Here is a 15,347-nt window from a genome sequence, read left to right on the forward strand (position 1 = left end):
TATATATTATGTCATCTTTCTTCATCTTAAGGTCATAAACTATATTTATATATATTACATTTCCTGGCTTTATAAATGTCATATAAATAAATATTCATTGATTGATCATTATTGGTTCTACTCAGGAAAGGTTGAAGAGAGGCGTGCTCAACAGTGAATTCATATTTAATGACTGAAGTAGAATAAACTATTAATCACTCCTCACTTTATCATGCTGTTTGCTTTAAATAGGCAGGGTGTCTGGTGTCTGTTAAACAGGCTTTGGGGGGGAAGGCTTATCAGAAAGCAATCTTATTTGCATTCAAACTGCTTTTACAAGATCTTTAATATAAATTCAGGCAGAAGAATAACTGAATAAGTAGAGTTATACAGACAGAGAGGAAGAAATGAAGAGGGGGGCAGAGAGAATCTGTCCAGAGGATATATATACTGCCCACCTGTCCATAGCCTGATGTCATTTCATTTTATGAATTGAAAGCCTTCGTGTTTTATGACTAGTTATTTTTTCTTCAAAGAAAGTTTCATAGCTACCCAAGGAGTCTTGAGAGGACTTGATTTAGTATGGAGACCTGCTCCCTGCGTTTTCTGTCTTGTGTCTCACCCCATCCTAATTGGCCTCGCCTGCATCTTGCCCTACAAATCTACAACTCATTTTGCAGACGCTTTTGTCGAAAGCGATGTTAGTAATTTCACACGATTATCCTCCACACTCCACTAGGATGTGACCCCTGATGAGGTTACATATCGAGTACTTATGGCATTTGGTTTTTCCAACAAGTCACTTGTTCTAGTGTTCATGTTCTACCCACACAAATAAAGACAAATGGTTCAGCTGTGTAAACTTGAACAAAATGCAGAAGACAAACATTAGCTTTGCTTTTGGTCAGAGCACAGCTTAAAATTTGTTAAAAGGATAATAAGGTTAATAAATTTTGTATTGTACAAACTTATATTTCTTGCTGAACATATACATTTTTTCTTCCCCCCTTCCCTCCTTTCAGGTCTTTCCATCAGACCAGGATAAAAAAGGAGAAATATCCACATAAAACTTCTGCAGCTCCAGTGCTCAGGATGCGCTGCAGAGTAAAACTCAGCATCAGGAGGATTTTTCTGGTGATCCTGCATGGGGCAGCAATGGTGCTGCTTTGCAGCTGGTACACGGAGCTGAGTCCCTTCCGCCCCAAGCCCTCCAGTAGCAAAGTTCATGTTCTGCTGCTGTCGTCATGGAGATCAGGCTCATCCTTCCTGGGTCAGGTGTTCAGTCAGCACCCTTCTGTCTTCTACCTTATGGAGCCTACTTGGCACGTGTGGAAGACTCTTCAGAAAGCAGGTATGCAGGTGATCCAGATGGCCGTGAGGGATTTGCTACAGAGCATATTCCAGTGTGATTTTTCTGTGATGGAGACCTACCTGCCCAAGCATCCCAAAGTGTCCAATTTGTTTTTGTGGCGTCAAAGTCGAGCCTTGTGCTCACAACCAGCCTGTCCTCTAATGCCACACCACCAGATCAGTAACGAGACTCAGTGCAAGAAGGATTGTGATGCTTGGGGCCTGCAGCTGGTGCAGGAAGCCTGCAGCACTTACAGTCACGTAGTGCTAAAAGTAGTGAGAATTTTCGAGCTGGAATCCCTCTACCCGCTTTTGCAGGACCCGAGCCTGGACCTCCGCATCATCCACCTGGTCAGGGACCCCCGGGCTGTTCTGCGGTCAAGAGAGGCATTAAAGAAAGGTCTTAGGAGAGATAATACTATTGTGTTAGAGCACAGAAACATACCAGCAACTGATGTGCAGTATCAGGTCATGCAGGAGATCTGCCGCAGCCATGTGCACATCCACAACAGAGCCATCCTGAATCCTCCTCCTCTTCTTGAAGGCCGCTACAAAATGGTCCGCTATGAGGATGTTGCCCGCAACCCAATTGAGGAGATAAATGCCATTTATGAGTTTGTAGGTCTCGAGCTGACCCCAGAGCTGGAGGGGTGGATCCACCATATGACCCACGGGAAGGTCAAGGGCAAAGGGGCCTTCAAAATTACATCACGCAATGCTACTGATGTTTCCCGGGCGTGGCGTAGCACGCTGTAGCACAACAAAGTCAAACAAGTCCAGGAAGTGTGTGAAGGGGCCATGACACTACTTGGGTACAAAACAGCTAACAGTGAAGAAGAACAGAAGAGATTGGACATAGACCTTCTTGTTGACAAAACAAGGTGGAGGGTACGCACATCCCAAGAAAAGCTTTCACAGGGGCTGGATCAAAAGTCAAACTGAAGGCAAGATTTTAAGAAAGGATCCGCACCCTGTATTAAAAGCTGCGGCAACTTTAGTTAAAAAGGAGTTCAATGTTCTTCTTGTAAATGTTTTTTTCATTCTTATTTCTACATGTCTCTGGATGATCTGTTTAAGTTGCCAACCAGCCTAACTGATACTGTAGTAGCCATATATGAAGGAAAGAATCAAAAAAAGGATCTGCACCCTGTATTAAAAGCTCCCAGAAACTTGAATTGAAAAAGCAACGTTTGGATGTCACAGATCTTCTTCAGGAATTGTCAAGTCGACACCATAAAGCAAGCCAAGCAATATAAAGGCACAAAGACATTTAGCACAGATCATTCCTGATTGTGATCTCTGCATGACTGAGAGACATCCTGCTCTCAAGAGAAAGATACTGTTGTCAAGAAGGCCAATTAGGGAGGTTCCATAGTAATGGATTTTTCATCCAATTGAGGGATTTAAAAAGACTATTCACAACAGTACTTTATCCTGATATTTTAGGAGTGGCGACATTTAAAAGAAGTTGATTTCATGAAAGTAGATCATCCAAATACACCAGTTATATACACATTCAGTGGCACTGCTTCTAAACGGGCAAGGCAACTGCTTGGGGCCCCAGACCAGTAGGGGGCCCTAGAGGGCTCACAAACCTAGAAAAACCACCAGGTCGAACTCTTACAGCTGGTATTGTATTTTTAACAGAGAAAATATCTATTTGTTGACTACTTTTGAAAACCTCATGTTACTTCTTTGTCTTCATCATACCATTGGTATGATCCATAGCCATACGGAATCCATGTTCCTGTTGATAAAATGCTACTGGCCACATTTAATGTGGAATCACTCTTTACTAATATACCACATGATAGAGGCTTTGAAGAAGTTGATTTCTATTTATGACCCTCTTAACCCTCACCTATGAATCTCAGGATGGACTGTATCAAAGAATTCACCAATTTGGTCAATTTTTTCATGATGAGGATGAAACGCTGTGGATAATTTGGATCCTCATTTAAAAAAAACCCTGTGGAGTGACGACCACTTAACCCTAAAGTAATCTTGACCTTGAAACAGCCTGAGCGCGCCACAGACAAACTGTAGCTCCAGTCGCCCCTCTTGACATCAGGTGTCTGCAGAAAAAAAAAGTGAAACACTGATATTTAACATAAAGCTGCTTTTAACTGTTTTTTTTCCCCCTTCCTTTTGTTTGTTTTTGTTTTGTAGCAAACTTCAAACACTCAACTCAGGCAGTTCGTTTAGTGATGGTAGTTAGGGATAGAGCAGAGAATGATGATGTTTCTCCACCTGAGCACTAATGGCCATATCTTCATCCCATGTTTGAAATTTGAAAGTTTTCTCACTGTGTAAAGCATGGCTTACATTTTCCTGTATTTTTGAGCTGCACAGCTGGAAATAAATAGCATGAGTTTTGTAGAAATGTAACAAAAGTTGTTTTTTTTAATAAAGTACAATGTACACCCATGCATTCTTGACTGCACTCCTGCATTGTGAAAATACAATAATGTTTTGAGATGATCACCTTTTTGAATAGCCTTCTTTATTTTTTAAAAGCAAAACAATAGGCTACTTTAATTCAAGTAACAATTTGGCTGAGCAAGTTGAGTATTAGTTTTGACTGGAGAAAATTAAGTTGTGTCGGCCTAGGCTATTTTGTCCATTAGACCTACTGATTTTCAGTGCTCAGAATTCAACACTAGGTCTAAATCGTCCCCTACTTAAACTATTTAGTAAATTAAACTGGCGGTAGAATAGGCTATATCAGATGTTTGGTATTTATACCTACATTATCATTTAAATGTTGCAGCATGCTGGTCCAGGACTAATGACAATAATTATCTTCTTGACGCTGATGTTAATAGGTTTAGGCAGACAAACAGGCCTAACAAAATGTAGACTATTCATCTCCAAATTCCCAGTTCATAGTGATAATAAAGTCCTAACTAAGTCATCACAAAGTCAGAACTGTTTGACGTGGTTCAATATCCACCAAACGTATATTCACCTCCCCTCCTCTAGCCTGCTACTAGGCAGGATGGTTTCTCCCTCATGGGCTGTTGCCTAACATTTTCCCGCAATCGTCTCTCTCATTTGCTGATAAGGTAACAAGCTCTGTCAAGTCTCCCACAATCAGCCAGACCAGGATCGGAAGCGTCGTGGCATGATTTTCAGAGTAAAGCAGTAATTGTAACCTGACATCGAAGTCTGTTTGCATGTCAGCTTAAATCTAGCTTCTGTTTCCTTGAAAAAAATAAATCACCTCACTTATAATTTCTCTTAGAGGGAGAGGACACATATTATAGTTATTAATTCACTAAATTAATATATCACTGCATGTTTTGGGTTAAGTAAATGTAGTTATTCAGACTAGATCTTATTTATTTTTTGGATGCCATCTCTAACTGTAGGCCTGCAAGTACATTTTTTGACATCCTAAGTTTATTCCAATGCTGTTAAACATTATTTTAGGATAGGTGGGTGATGTTGTTTCTATGTCTCTACCACCTGTCCACGTTGGTTTATACCCAGTAGCCTAATTGAATGCCTAAATAATTGTCTAGTATCAGAAGGTCTTTTAACTCAAAATCATTGCTCAAAACGTCCTTAACCTATTTCCAGAATGGCAGTATGGACTCTTAATAAATATGTGTAGGCCTATAATTTGCTTTTTGTTTTCCACTCTTCCAGACCCTACTAGTGGGGGAATATCTGCCTATATTGGCAAGGTGAGATACATTTTCTCGTGCTGACTGTCCAAGCAAACTCCCTACAGTTGCCCATGTAGATTGTGATGTCTTTTTCGATTTCCATTTCAGAAACATTTCCTGTCTTCTGGTGCAATTTTAATTTTTTATTCTGTTGCCCCTTTTTATTTTAACTTTATATCGTTCTTAAACTACAGTTTGAGACAATATTCCAATGAGGAGAATTCTTACTTAGTAATTAACTAGGTGAATAGTGGGTTCATTTTCTCATTGACTTCTACTGTAGGCTATGAGACTCGTTTGCCCCTCCTGCAGGCTATTGATAAGAATGCAGGTGAAAATCATTTTCCCATTGGCCTAACTTTCTAAACTTTCTAAACTTTCTAAACTAGGCTTCTAAAAGCCCTGTTGTTTAAGGTTTAAACTAGCCTGAGTCTTGATAGAAGAAAACCATTCACAAACAGTCCTATGTTTTATGATGAATAACATCCTCCTAACTTGGTCAGGCAGTTGTAAAACTTAAAGGGTAACTCGTCATCGTCAGAACGAAACATTAGTATTTAGGCTACTCAAAAAATAATAATGATTTCAAGGTGATGATAACCAACAGTTGCATTGTGGGTTTTACGTTGAATCACTGGACCGGATGTACTGACATGTACGTGGTGAGGTTGACTGTGTTGTGGTAACGAGGTGCAGCTGCGGTAGTCCAAGAGAGGTAGACATTAAAAAAAGAAGACTGGGCCGACCGGCGGACGCCGAGAGCATCAATGGCCTCGTTGAGTGCGGACTGAAGGATGGGCTCCATGGTAACGCAGCCATGGCCAGATCCACCAACAGAAGTGCCGAGGACGGGGACTCACGGGTGACCGCTCCCACGGAGCGCGGAGAGGCGCGGGACCTGGTCGAGCCCCGGGAACTGTCTCTGGAGGAGGTGCTGAAGTCTTACGAGCAGCCCATCAACGAGGAGCAGGCATGGGCGGTGTGCTACCAGTGCTGCAGCGGGCTGAGGGTGCCCCGCCCGCCGGCCAGGAGAGTCAGCCGTGTGAGAGAGCCGTCCTCCATCCTCCTCCAAAGAGACGGGACCGTGTCCTTACAGCAGGAGCCCCGACACCACGGTAAACTTCCACCTGCTGTGTCGCTACTTTGTAAAACCTCTGACACAGAGCTCGAATGGGCCTGTGAAAAGTTAATTTCTATTATCTCCGTCCTGTACGGAAGAAAATAGCCTAGTTGAAAGAGTTTGACACAACATTGTGTTTGGCAGAGGATAAGAAGCCGCGTATTATATTAACGCGTGAAGTTCTGTCCACAAATCAAAGCTTCTGAAGTAGGCTAGTCTAAATTGTCTAGGAATTTTTTTAAGGGTTTAAATTCGGATTCCACTGCCAACAAATAAGATTTTTCTCAAATTTAAGAATTTTTTTTTGTAAACGATGTAGGCTGTGCAGAAGTGAACAGACTTCAATTCTTTAAACAGGCCTGGAACATGGAGCCGAACACATTTACACATAAACCTGTCAAATTTCAGCTGGAATTTAGTATGCAGGGACATCCTGTTCATGGGATAATCGAATAGGTTACATTAAAGCTGTCTTTTCTGCTCTAAACAACATTATATCCCTTACAAATGGACATTTAGATCGCCTATATCATTTGGTTGGCTTATTTTTAATTTAAGCAACCTTTGCACAAACAAACAAACAAACAAACACTGTATTATTTTGGACTCTCAAGTCTGTCTTTTGTCGCACTCCTCGTCATCCATACAGGGATTACTTGTATTTGCCGGTAAATTATTAATTATTCATTGAGCAGCTTCTTCCTTACATCCCCTCTTGTAGAGACTGTTTTGGAGACTTCAAAGGGTGCATGGAAGCCCAAAGGATTGTACAAGTTCTTGTTGTTTCCCCTACTGAATGTAGCCTGTACACACATAATCCTAGCCTACTGGATGTGAATAATTATGCATAAATATTTCACATCCAGTAGGATATTACAGGAGGATGTGCTGAGAAAAAACTGCTAAAAAAAATCTGACTAGAATAGAGGCAACTTCAGCCAAACTTAAAGAGAGATTTGAATTGAGCTGTGTGAAGTGGACTTAAATATCGAGGCTACTAGGAGATCTCTGAGAGCAACTTTATAGACCTAATCACTGGTGTAGTGCAGGGTATACATAGGTATACCCACTTCTAAATCTCCTCTGATTCACACCAATAATTGATTGACCATATTCAGTAGGATGCTGCAATCCTAGAAGGCTGAAGGGATGACCCTCTCTCTGTCTCTAATTGGCTAGCACACGCACTTACTAAATATGCAAGAGGAGTCTTATGTCACTGTTAGTAACAGAGGCTGTTTAACCCCCGCTGGACGGGACACTTAAAAAAATAATTTTGGGAAAAATTAAGATTATACCAACTTCTTCAGGCCCCACTACAACACTCGGCCTAATGAATCAAATAAACTATAACACTTGTTTGATCTTATTCCCACGGTCCTGGCCATTGTTTCCAGCATAAACCTTTCAAAGCTCTTGAGTCTCATTCTTTATGACTTGTCCCCTACAGTACCATAAAGCAAACGAGCAGCCAAAAGCATTTGAAAATTCCCCGTGAAAAGACCTCGCCAAAAGGCCAGGAAAGTTGTGCAGTTTAAAAAAAACATTAAGAAAAGCAGGAATGCGGTTTGAAAAATGTCACACCCTGGGAAAAAAATCCAGCTCTTGTTCGAAAATCCTCCAGAGTACAGATAGACAAGCAGCTTTTATCATGTTGTTTTACTTATAGTAACACTTGTGTGTGTGTGTGTGTGTGTGTGTGTGTGTGTGTGTGTGTGTGTACTGTAGCACCTGTTAAAGAACCTAACAAGAGAAGTGTACAGTCTGTCTCCAGGGGGTGTTTGAAGATTTTTGCTTGGCAACTAGTTTCAAACGTTTGTAAAAGATGCCTTGTGAGACTCCAACTAAATATTCTTCAGTGTTTAGTTGATTTAAAAAAGTTGCTATTTGTTACATTATGATTAGACAGTAGTGAGTTGATTATAATAATTGCCTTTCGTATTCTGCTCACTCAGGCTGTAGTAGCATTAAAGTGTCCTCCCTTTAACTGGGGACCCACTGGACCTCCCTCTTGGACCAATGGGGACTACTAAAGATCCTGGCGAACTAAGTTTGCTATTTAACTTCACTGCGCTCATTATTCCTCAGCTCTCATTGAGGAGATGTTTAACTCTAATTAACAGGCTTGTTTATCCTCGTAGCCTGTGTGGGTTATCACTCTGCAGATCCATGAGTAAACACAGTCTTCATCACAAGCAGAGCAGCAAATCCCTCGACCAGCATCAAGTGACTCTCTTGTAGTGATTCTGTTTCCATTATTAATGCAGCATGAGGAGTGAGGACCATTTGCATTCTTTCAGTGGCTAAATTCCATCCCATCCAAAACATCATAACAGTATAAAGGACCTTTCAGATTGGGCACTGCGGGCCGCTGTCAAAACCACTCAGCCTGTCCTTACGTTGACTGAAAGTCAGACTGAGACAGCATTTCCAGCATGGCGGCTGCTGCCGGTGAGCCTCTGGAACCCCCTGCTGTAACAGATGGCAGACGTCACTCAGTCTTCATCCATTCATATTTACGCTCTATGCCTTCAACAGACCAAGGCTCCATTTATGCAAGCTAGCAAAGTAGAAGCAAAACCGATACTTCCTACCCTGCCACATGGCTACTTCTGGCCCTTACAGTTCAATCGTGTTGACTGATGGGCAGCCAGAGCCAGGACATCACCGCTGTTGTCAAGTGGGAACCACCCTTCATCCATTAGTCCCATGACACCTCGTGGAGACTGGACAGTGAGCTCTAGGGTCCCAGAGCCACCTCTCCTCCATGCTAGCTCTCTACGCCCACCATACCCACACTGAGAACATACACAGAACTTCTAACCCACTTAACCACATGGTCATTACTCAGCACAGCCACCTTGAACAGACCCAGGCTCCCTACATGAAAGTTCCAGGCAGTGGCAATGCTGACAGCACCTACCCTGCCACATGGCCCCTAATGGACCCAATAAACAAAATGTAGGTAGTCCTGGTACCATCATTACTCATGAAAAAGAATGGCAAAGAGTTCACAAGAGAAAATCTAAAGACACAGAGAAAAATCTTGAGAGTTCTTAGAAAGAGGACAGGAGAAGTAGAGTCAGAGTGCAGTGCTCGGATGGGGGCTAGCACTCATCGTTGCTCAGTGTCTTTCACAAACTCTGTACCCGCACTCCCAGCTTTCCCAGTAATGAGATTAGTGATCTTGCAAAGTATCTCCTACATCCTTCTTTTACTGGACAAATTCTTTTTTTTTTTTTTAATTTCTTGATGTTCAGCTTCTGCGGCCAAGTCTGCATATCTAAGCTTTTTCCCTTTTATGCCTCCTCCAGAGAGTCCTTCCAGGGAACTGTCAGTTCTATAAAATAAACTATCCACTGACTTTAGACCAAAACAAACTGACAAACTATTCAGTGACTTGCAGACTATCCACTGACTATGTCAGGCCTCAGGTTTGGCACTAACTATATCCTCTTTGGCACTAAAAGTTGTCCTCCCAAATATACCTGCAACACTGAAACTGTAGCACCCTTAAAATGACCTGACTGGTGCCTGCTTAATAAATCGACCACCCTTGCATTACTGTTCCTCAGAGGCAAACTGAACAGCTACACTCTTTTCCTGATTACATCCTGAACTCACCTGTCACCTGGTTATGTTGCAATGTATACCAACCTTGTGACCTACTAATCTTACATCCTGACAGAATATGATAGGTAGCTATCTCTGAACACAATGGGCATGTCTTACCAATGTTTAAGTTCTGGGGTGATAATAGCACACCATAAGTAGCCCTTATCAGGAATTTTACACGACTATCTTCCATACTCCACAGGTCCCTTCAGCTAAGATTCATGTTCTCCACACTCTCTCAGTTCATACACTGGCCCCTAAAGGCCACACACATTTTAAATTCTATGTACCAACTCCACTACCAGCTTCCTTCTTTCTTTGGGACCTGCTTTGTTCCACACCATTTTGCCTAAGCCATGCCCCAAGCCCCGCAGCCTAGCAGCACATTACCTATCATACCTGTATGCAGAAGAACTGCCTCTGCTTCATGTACTGCCTGTCTTCTCTAGATTCTATATGGTCAGACATTTTAACCACCACAACTTCAACTAACCTGGGAATCCTCTCCAACATATTTCCTAAGCTGTCTGCTGTCTTTTAGGTCCTTATTACACCACCTACCCAAACTCTATATTGACTTTTCCACTTTCTTCCTCATCTAATTAAAACTTCTTCTTTATTAACCTTCCTCTGGACACTGAAGGGCTTCTTGATTTGCTAGGCTTAATCTGTATCCTAGCTCATTTGAGATTGCGATTTAACCTCAAGTAACCTTTGTTATTCAATGTTTGAAACCTTTCTGAGCCTTCAGTGCCTTCTTGTATATGTTACCTTCAACCACAAGGTTTCAAAGTACATTCTGGACCACATACTTGAGGATTGAGATAACAATCACACTAAAGGTCAAATTAGCAGCAACTCTAGAGCTTTGATCTCATTTGTCCTCATTTGCAAGTGGTCAAAATGTAGCTTTCACATGGCCAAGTTGTTTGAGAGCATACTCCTCCTGGCTTTGTACCAATCAGACGCATGTGAAACAGTACAAAATGTGCCATGGAATTGATATATTTTATAGTAAGTCAATTACAAAGCCCTCAAAAAGAGGGTTGCTACTCAGTGTGGGTGTTTTTTCCACTCTGTAAATATAAATAAAATGCCTGAAAACAGTCCATTTTAACATCTGTATTCACAGCAGGTTACCTGATATTCTGAAATGAATTTCTTTTTCCTGTTAATCTAAATTTAATCAAGTTTCACATCAGTGTGCAGAGGAGGAGGAAATTAATGTGAATACCAATATATATGAGCCGGCACTGAAGCTGCACTGCACAGCGATTTAATGTAAACCTACACCTGATGTATGAGCCTGAGTCACTGCAACAGAGAAAAACATGTCCTCCCTTCTGACATGCTGCACACTCAGTGTTTACCAAATGAAAGAAGCTGCCGGAACAGCAATGAGCAGCAGCATTACATGAAGAGATGGCTGATCTCAAACACCTTCATGTTTCTTTAATCTTCTTTGATATGAAACGCATGAAACCATCTATGCTTGAGAATGTTTTTCAGATTGTTGACATCACTGACGTCATCTGTTAGTGACTATCTGGCCCACTCTGTCTTCACTGAGAGCTGATCCTGTAATACATATCAACTCATGGTATTTCAACAAGCTTTTTCATGAAACCCAATAATAAGGCAGAGATTGTATTAAGCTCTATGCTTAGAAACATTGATATTTAACGTAGTGGAGGTAGAGAACAGGTTTTCAAAGGGATGCCAATACAGGGGTGCTTCAAACCTGCATTCTCTGCAACTGCCAGAAGTGAGCGACTCCAATAATTAAAAAAATTGCATGAGATGCAAGCCTTCTTGTCATTTGGTTGATTTAATCAGTAAACATTTTCTGAATGAGTCTTTGCATTTTAATCTTAATTTTTGTGGCTCCTTCAATAGAGGGATGTTTATTTTTGTAATCATGTTCCCGTTTAGATTTATGAATAACAATACACATTGTTAACTATGCTTGTGCTGGTGTTGGCTGATAACGTTTGATTATATCTCCCTCTACAGTTCAACTTTTTTGTCCATAAAGTTAAGTTGTTGTTTAAGAAAATCTCCATAATAACCCACAGAAAGGAAAAAAAAAATAATATCCAGACAGCCAAAATGCTAGAGTTAAGGCTATCAAACTGTGGACCACAAACCAGAGCATTCTGTGTCTTAAGAACAACCCAAATGTCTCAAATCCGAACAGCATTCAAACAAAGTCACTATAAAAAACGTTTTAAAGAATTCTAAAAAGTGAGCCTCAACCTGTCAAGTGTAACTGTATGCCTGAGAATGTTTTTTAAGTTGAAGCTAACCGTAAACTATACAAGAATAATACTTAAAGTATTATTAGGTTGTTAGTTAGTATGGCATTATTAAGACTAGTGAATAATAATCACAATGCAAATTTTGTATATTTGTGAATGCCTGAGAGTTAAAGACAGGATAAATAGCCTACTGTTACTTACAGATAAGAAAGATATGGTTCATTTTTGATTATAATGATTATTGTTGTGTCCTTTATGTCTGCATATGTTGCCAGGTTGGTTATGTTGAATCCACCTAGTTATGTGATGTTGGTTTGCTAGGAAATAAAATGAAGAAATGTTGTGAGTTTTAGCCTCATTTGTTTTGGGTTTTGATGGGTTGACTGTAGATTATTTAGATTTACTCAGTTTAGACTGACGTTAACTGCTGCTCTGCAGAAAGCTGGTTGCTTCGGCTTTTCTAGTAATTATTGTCGATTGAATTTTTCTGGCTGTCAGAGCAGCTCAAGACAGCTGGCAGATTTTTCAACTACGGGTCTATTCCTGAGAACAGTATCTCAATATATTTTGATTTTAAAAACCTAATATTTTATATATATTATGTAACATTTGTCCCATCCTATTGCAAAAGCAGTGTTGATGTGTTGTGGGTGTGGATCACTAAAATGGCAAAGTACTTTCAGGCTCATTAATAGATTGATGACTGGGGCTGTGTCTAATGGAAATAATATTGTCCCTCGTGAAAAAAAGCTGCAGTGTCCCAAATTCCACAGTGCTAAGCTGAGGCAGTAGTAGTGTAGAAGTACCATATACAAGCTCCTGATTTTTCATTGATTTAACGTTGGCTCTACCCTCTGCGCCAACCAAGCTGCATGCTAATCTGTGCACACTACAGTAAACAGAGAGTATGTAATGAGATGAAGAAGAACTTCAGATGTGCAATAACGACTATGAACAGTGATTCACTGAGTGCACTTAAGACCAACAGGAGCTCATAGTCCAGGTTGATATCTCTCCTCTCAGATAAAACAAGCTGTATCACCTACATGCCAACAGCAACAAACAGATTTAGCTCTCCATCGATCATTGAAACACTCCCAAAAATTGCATTAGCAAGGATTCCAACCCCTCTCTCAGAAGCACCTGCTTTTTAAAATAAGAAGCAGAGAGTCTTAGACCTGCACCTTGAATCTTAGACGTGTACCATCTGACATCTTGGTCTTACAACACCCCCAAATTAGGGGGGTGTTTTGGAAAAGCAAAAAGAAGTGAACAGCAGAACGCCTATTGTCAGGAAATGCTAGATAGATATATAAATAGACAAATAATCACACACACGTACACATATATTTTATTTTAAAGTTTAATGTCAAGAACAGCAATTTTCCTGTATTCCCTTTGAATATTTTTTTGCCGACTTATTTTTGCTAAAGATTTGACATGCTCAGCCTAAATTAACTGTTTGTTTCTTAAAGCTAATGAACAAGAGGGAACATTGTACTGTGATGGGCAGAGTACGTCAGGCAGTCTTGACAAATGCCATCACATGAACTTATGTTTTGTTGCCATTTGGAGTCAAATAGATATTTAAGCAGGGCATGTTTAAGAGCCTGGATACCTTGTGATTGTTGGTTGCTAAAACCTAATTTATACAAGTGAGCAATTTCATTCATTTAGTTGGTATGGTGGTGTGTGTTGAATGTGCTCTGGTATGTGATGTGTGTGTGTGTGTGTGTATATATATATATGTGAGTTTGTATGTCTGTCTGTCTGTACAGACTGATTTCATTTGTTCACTCTGTCCCATAAAGCACTTTGTAGTGATAGATAGTAATGTGTCAATCACATGAAGACCGCCGTTAAGCATATCCTGCTAAAACATCTTTTAAACTCAATAATAGGGATGTAAAGATTAATCGTAAAATCATGATAATTCGATTCAAAGGTGTCAAGATTCACATCGGTACTCTGAAAAATGTATCGCAATAATATGGTGAGCTTCAGCAGCTGCAGAGCAAGATTTTGAAATTGAGGATGCGCCACTGTCTTTTAAATCGGAGGTGTGGAAGCATTTTGGATTCCCCAAGATAGAAAATGAAAGAGGTGAGAAGATAACAGACAAGACAAGAACTGTGTGCAAATATTGCAAGAAGACAGAGAACTACTCAAATAGCACAACCAACATGATGCAGGATTTAATCGACACCACAATGAGAAGGGCCAATCACCTCCTTGTTGCGAGAAAAAGAACATTAAAAGGCCAAACCACTGACAAGTGGGTTTGAAGCCCCTAGAGGAATATTTTTCAGTCATCATTTGTCTAAAGTCTCATTTTGTAAAATAAATCGTGAGAGAATCGTATCGTGAGTTGAGTGAATCGTTACATCCCTACTCAATAATCAAGGCCAAGATGAGCATAATCAACATCATGTTGTTTTGAAGAAGACTGGAAACTACTGATTGAGACCATAAATGATTTAGGGAAATGTTTGCTGAGGTAATAAATCATGTGCAAAGTAAGTTCATTTTCTATTAAATGTATAAATTAGACTTTTTTTTTTATGCAACCAAGTTGTCCCTTGCTTGCCATTGGAAATTAAAAACATATACTGGATTCACTTTAGTGCACTCTTTGGTAATCTGATAAAATTGTTGAGATAAATTGGGAAAAACCATTCCGCAAAAAAAAATCTGTCTCATATTTTTGGAGAAAATTGGTGTTTAAATGCCTACAGCTAGATTCTAATGAATAAAAAGCAATATGTATAAAAAAAAGGTGTTAAAATCTCCGTCCATACAGACAACATTGTTGTTGTGTTTTCTAAGATTTAAGCTTCAGGGCTCTCGGAGTGCTTTGGATGCAGATCCTTGCCTCCTTTGTGTCCACTGACCTGTAACTGTGGGAAACTGACGAAGGTATTATTTGAACCTGTCTGACAGGTTTGAAAGGGTTCATGTTAGCATACTCCTGAGGAGGAGGAGGAGGGGGGGGGGGGATGGGGGTGTATGTGGGGCATCATAATAGAGCATTTCTTTGCCCTCCTTCAGTGTCAGTTGCTGCCTTTTGTTGCAGACTGAAGCAGCGTCTGTGTTCACATAGGGAGCACAGTGATGCTCATGTCCTGTTCTCAGCACTTTGTTGTTGACAGGAGAGGATGCTGTGGCAGGCTGACCCTCATATCCACACCTCCACTCCCCCCCCCTTTTATCTTTTTTTTCTGCTGATCTCTCTCTCCCTCTTTCATCACTCTCTCTCTTCCCGATGTTTCCACAAGCTCTCTCTGTCTCTCTCTGTCTCTCTCTCTGTCTCTCTCTCTCTCTCTCTGTCTCTCTCTGTCTCTCTCTGTCTCTCTG

The 15,347-nt window shown here is 40.6% G+C and overlaps 2 protein-coding genes across 4 annotated transcripts in view; both read left to right on the forward strand.

The window, feature by feature from the left end:
* Positions 1 to 974: 974 nt before the first annotated feature.
* LOC109989379 (carbohydrate sulfotransferase 6-like) lies at positions 975 to 3,750 on the forward strand. Its single transcript, XM_020641109.2, has one exon. The coding sequence runs from the start codon at positions 1,072 to 1,074 to the stop codon at positions 2,083 to 2,085; it is 1,014 nt and encodes a 337-aa protein (XP_020496765.1). The 5' UTR covers positions 975 to 1,071; the 3' UTR covers positions 2,086 to 3,750.
* A 1,913-nt stretch (positions 3,751 to 5,663) lies between these two features.
* The window catches only part of spire2 (spire-type actin nucleation factor 2), a 28,216-nt gene continuing 18,532 nt past the window's right edge, over positions 5,664 to 15,347 (forward strand). For all 3 annotated transcript variants that reach the window (XM_020642740.3, XM_029278919.2, XM_065956709.1), the window contains exon 1: positions 5,664 to 6,115. In XM_020642740.3, the coding sequence (XP_020498396.1) occupies positions 5,818 to 6,115 (298 nt within the window). In that variant the 5' untranslated portion in view covers positions 5,664 to 5,817. The remainder of the gene's footprint in view (positions 6,116 to 15,347) is intronic.

The sequence above is a fragment of the Labrus bergylta genome, chromosome 7 (genome assembly GCF_963930695.1).
Source record: "Labrus bergylta chromosome 7, fLabBer1.1, whole genome shotgun sequence".
NCBI lineage: Eukaryota > Metazoa > Chordata > Actinopteri > Labriformes > Labridae > Labrus > Labrus bergylta.

Excerpts from the sequence above, each read along its gene's own strand:
- LOC109989379 (XM_020641109.2), top strand. The coding sequence starts at position 1,072 with ATGCGCTGCAGAGTAAAACTCAGCATCAGGAGGATTTTTCTGGTGATC.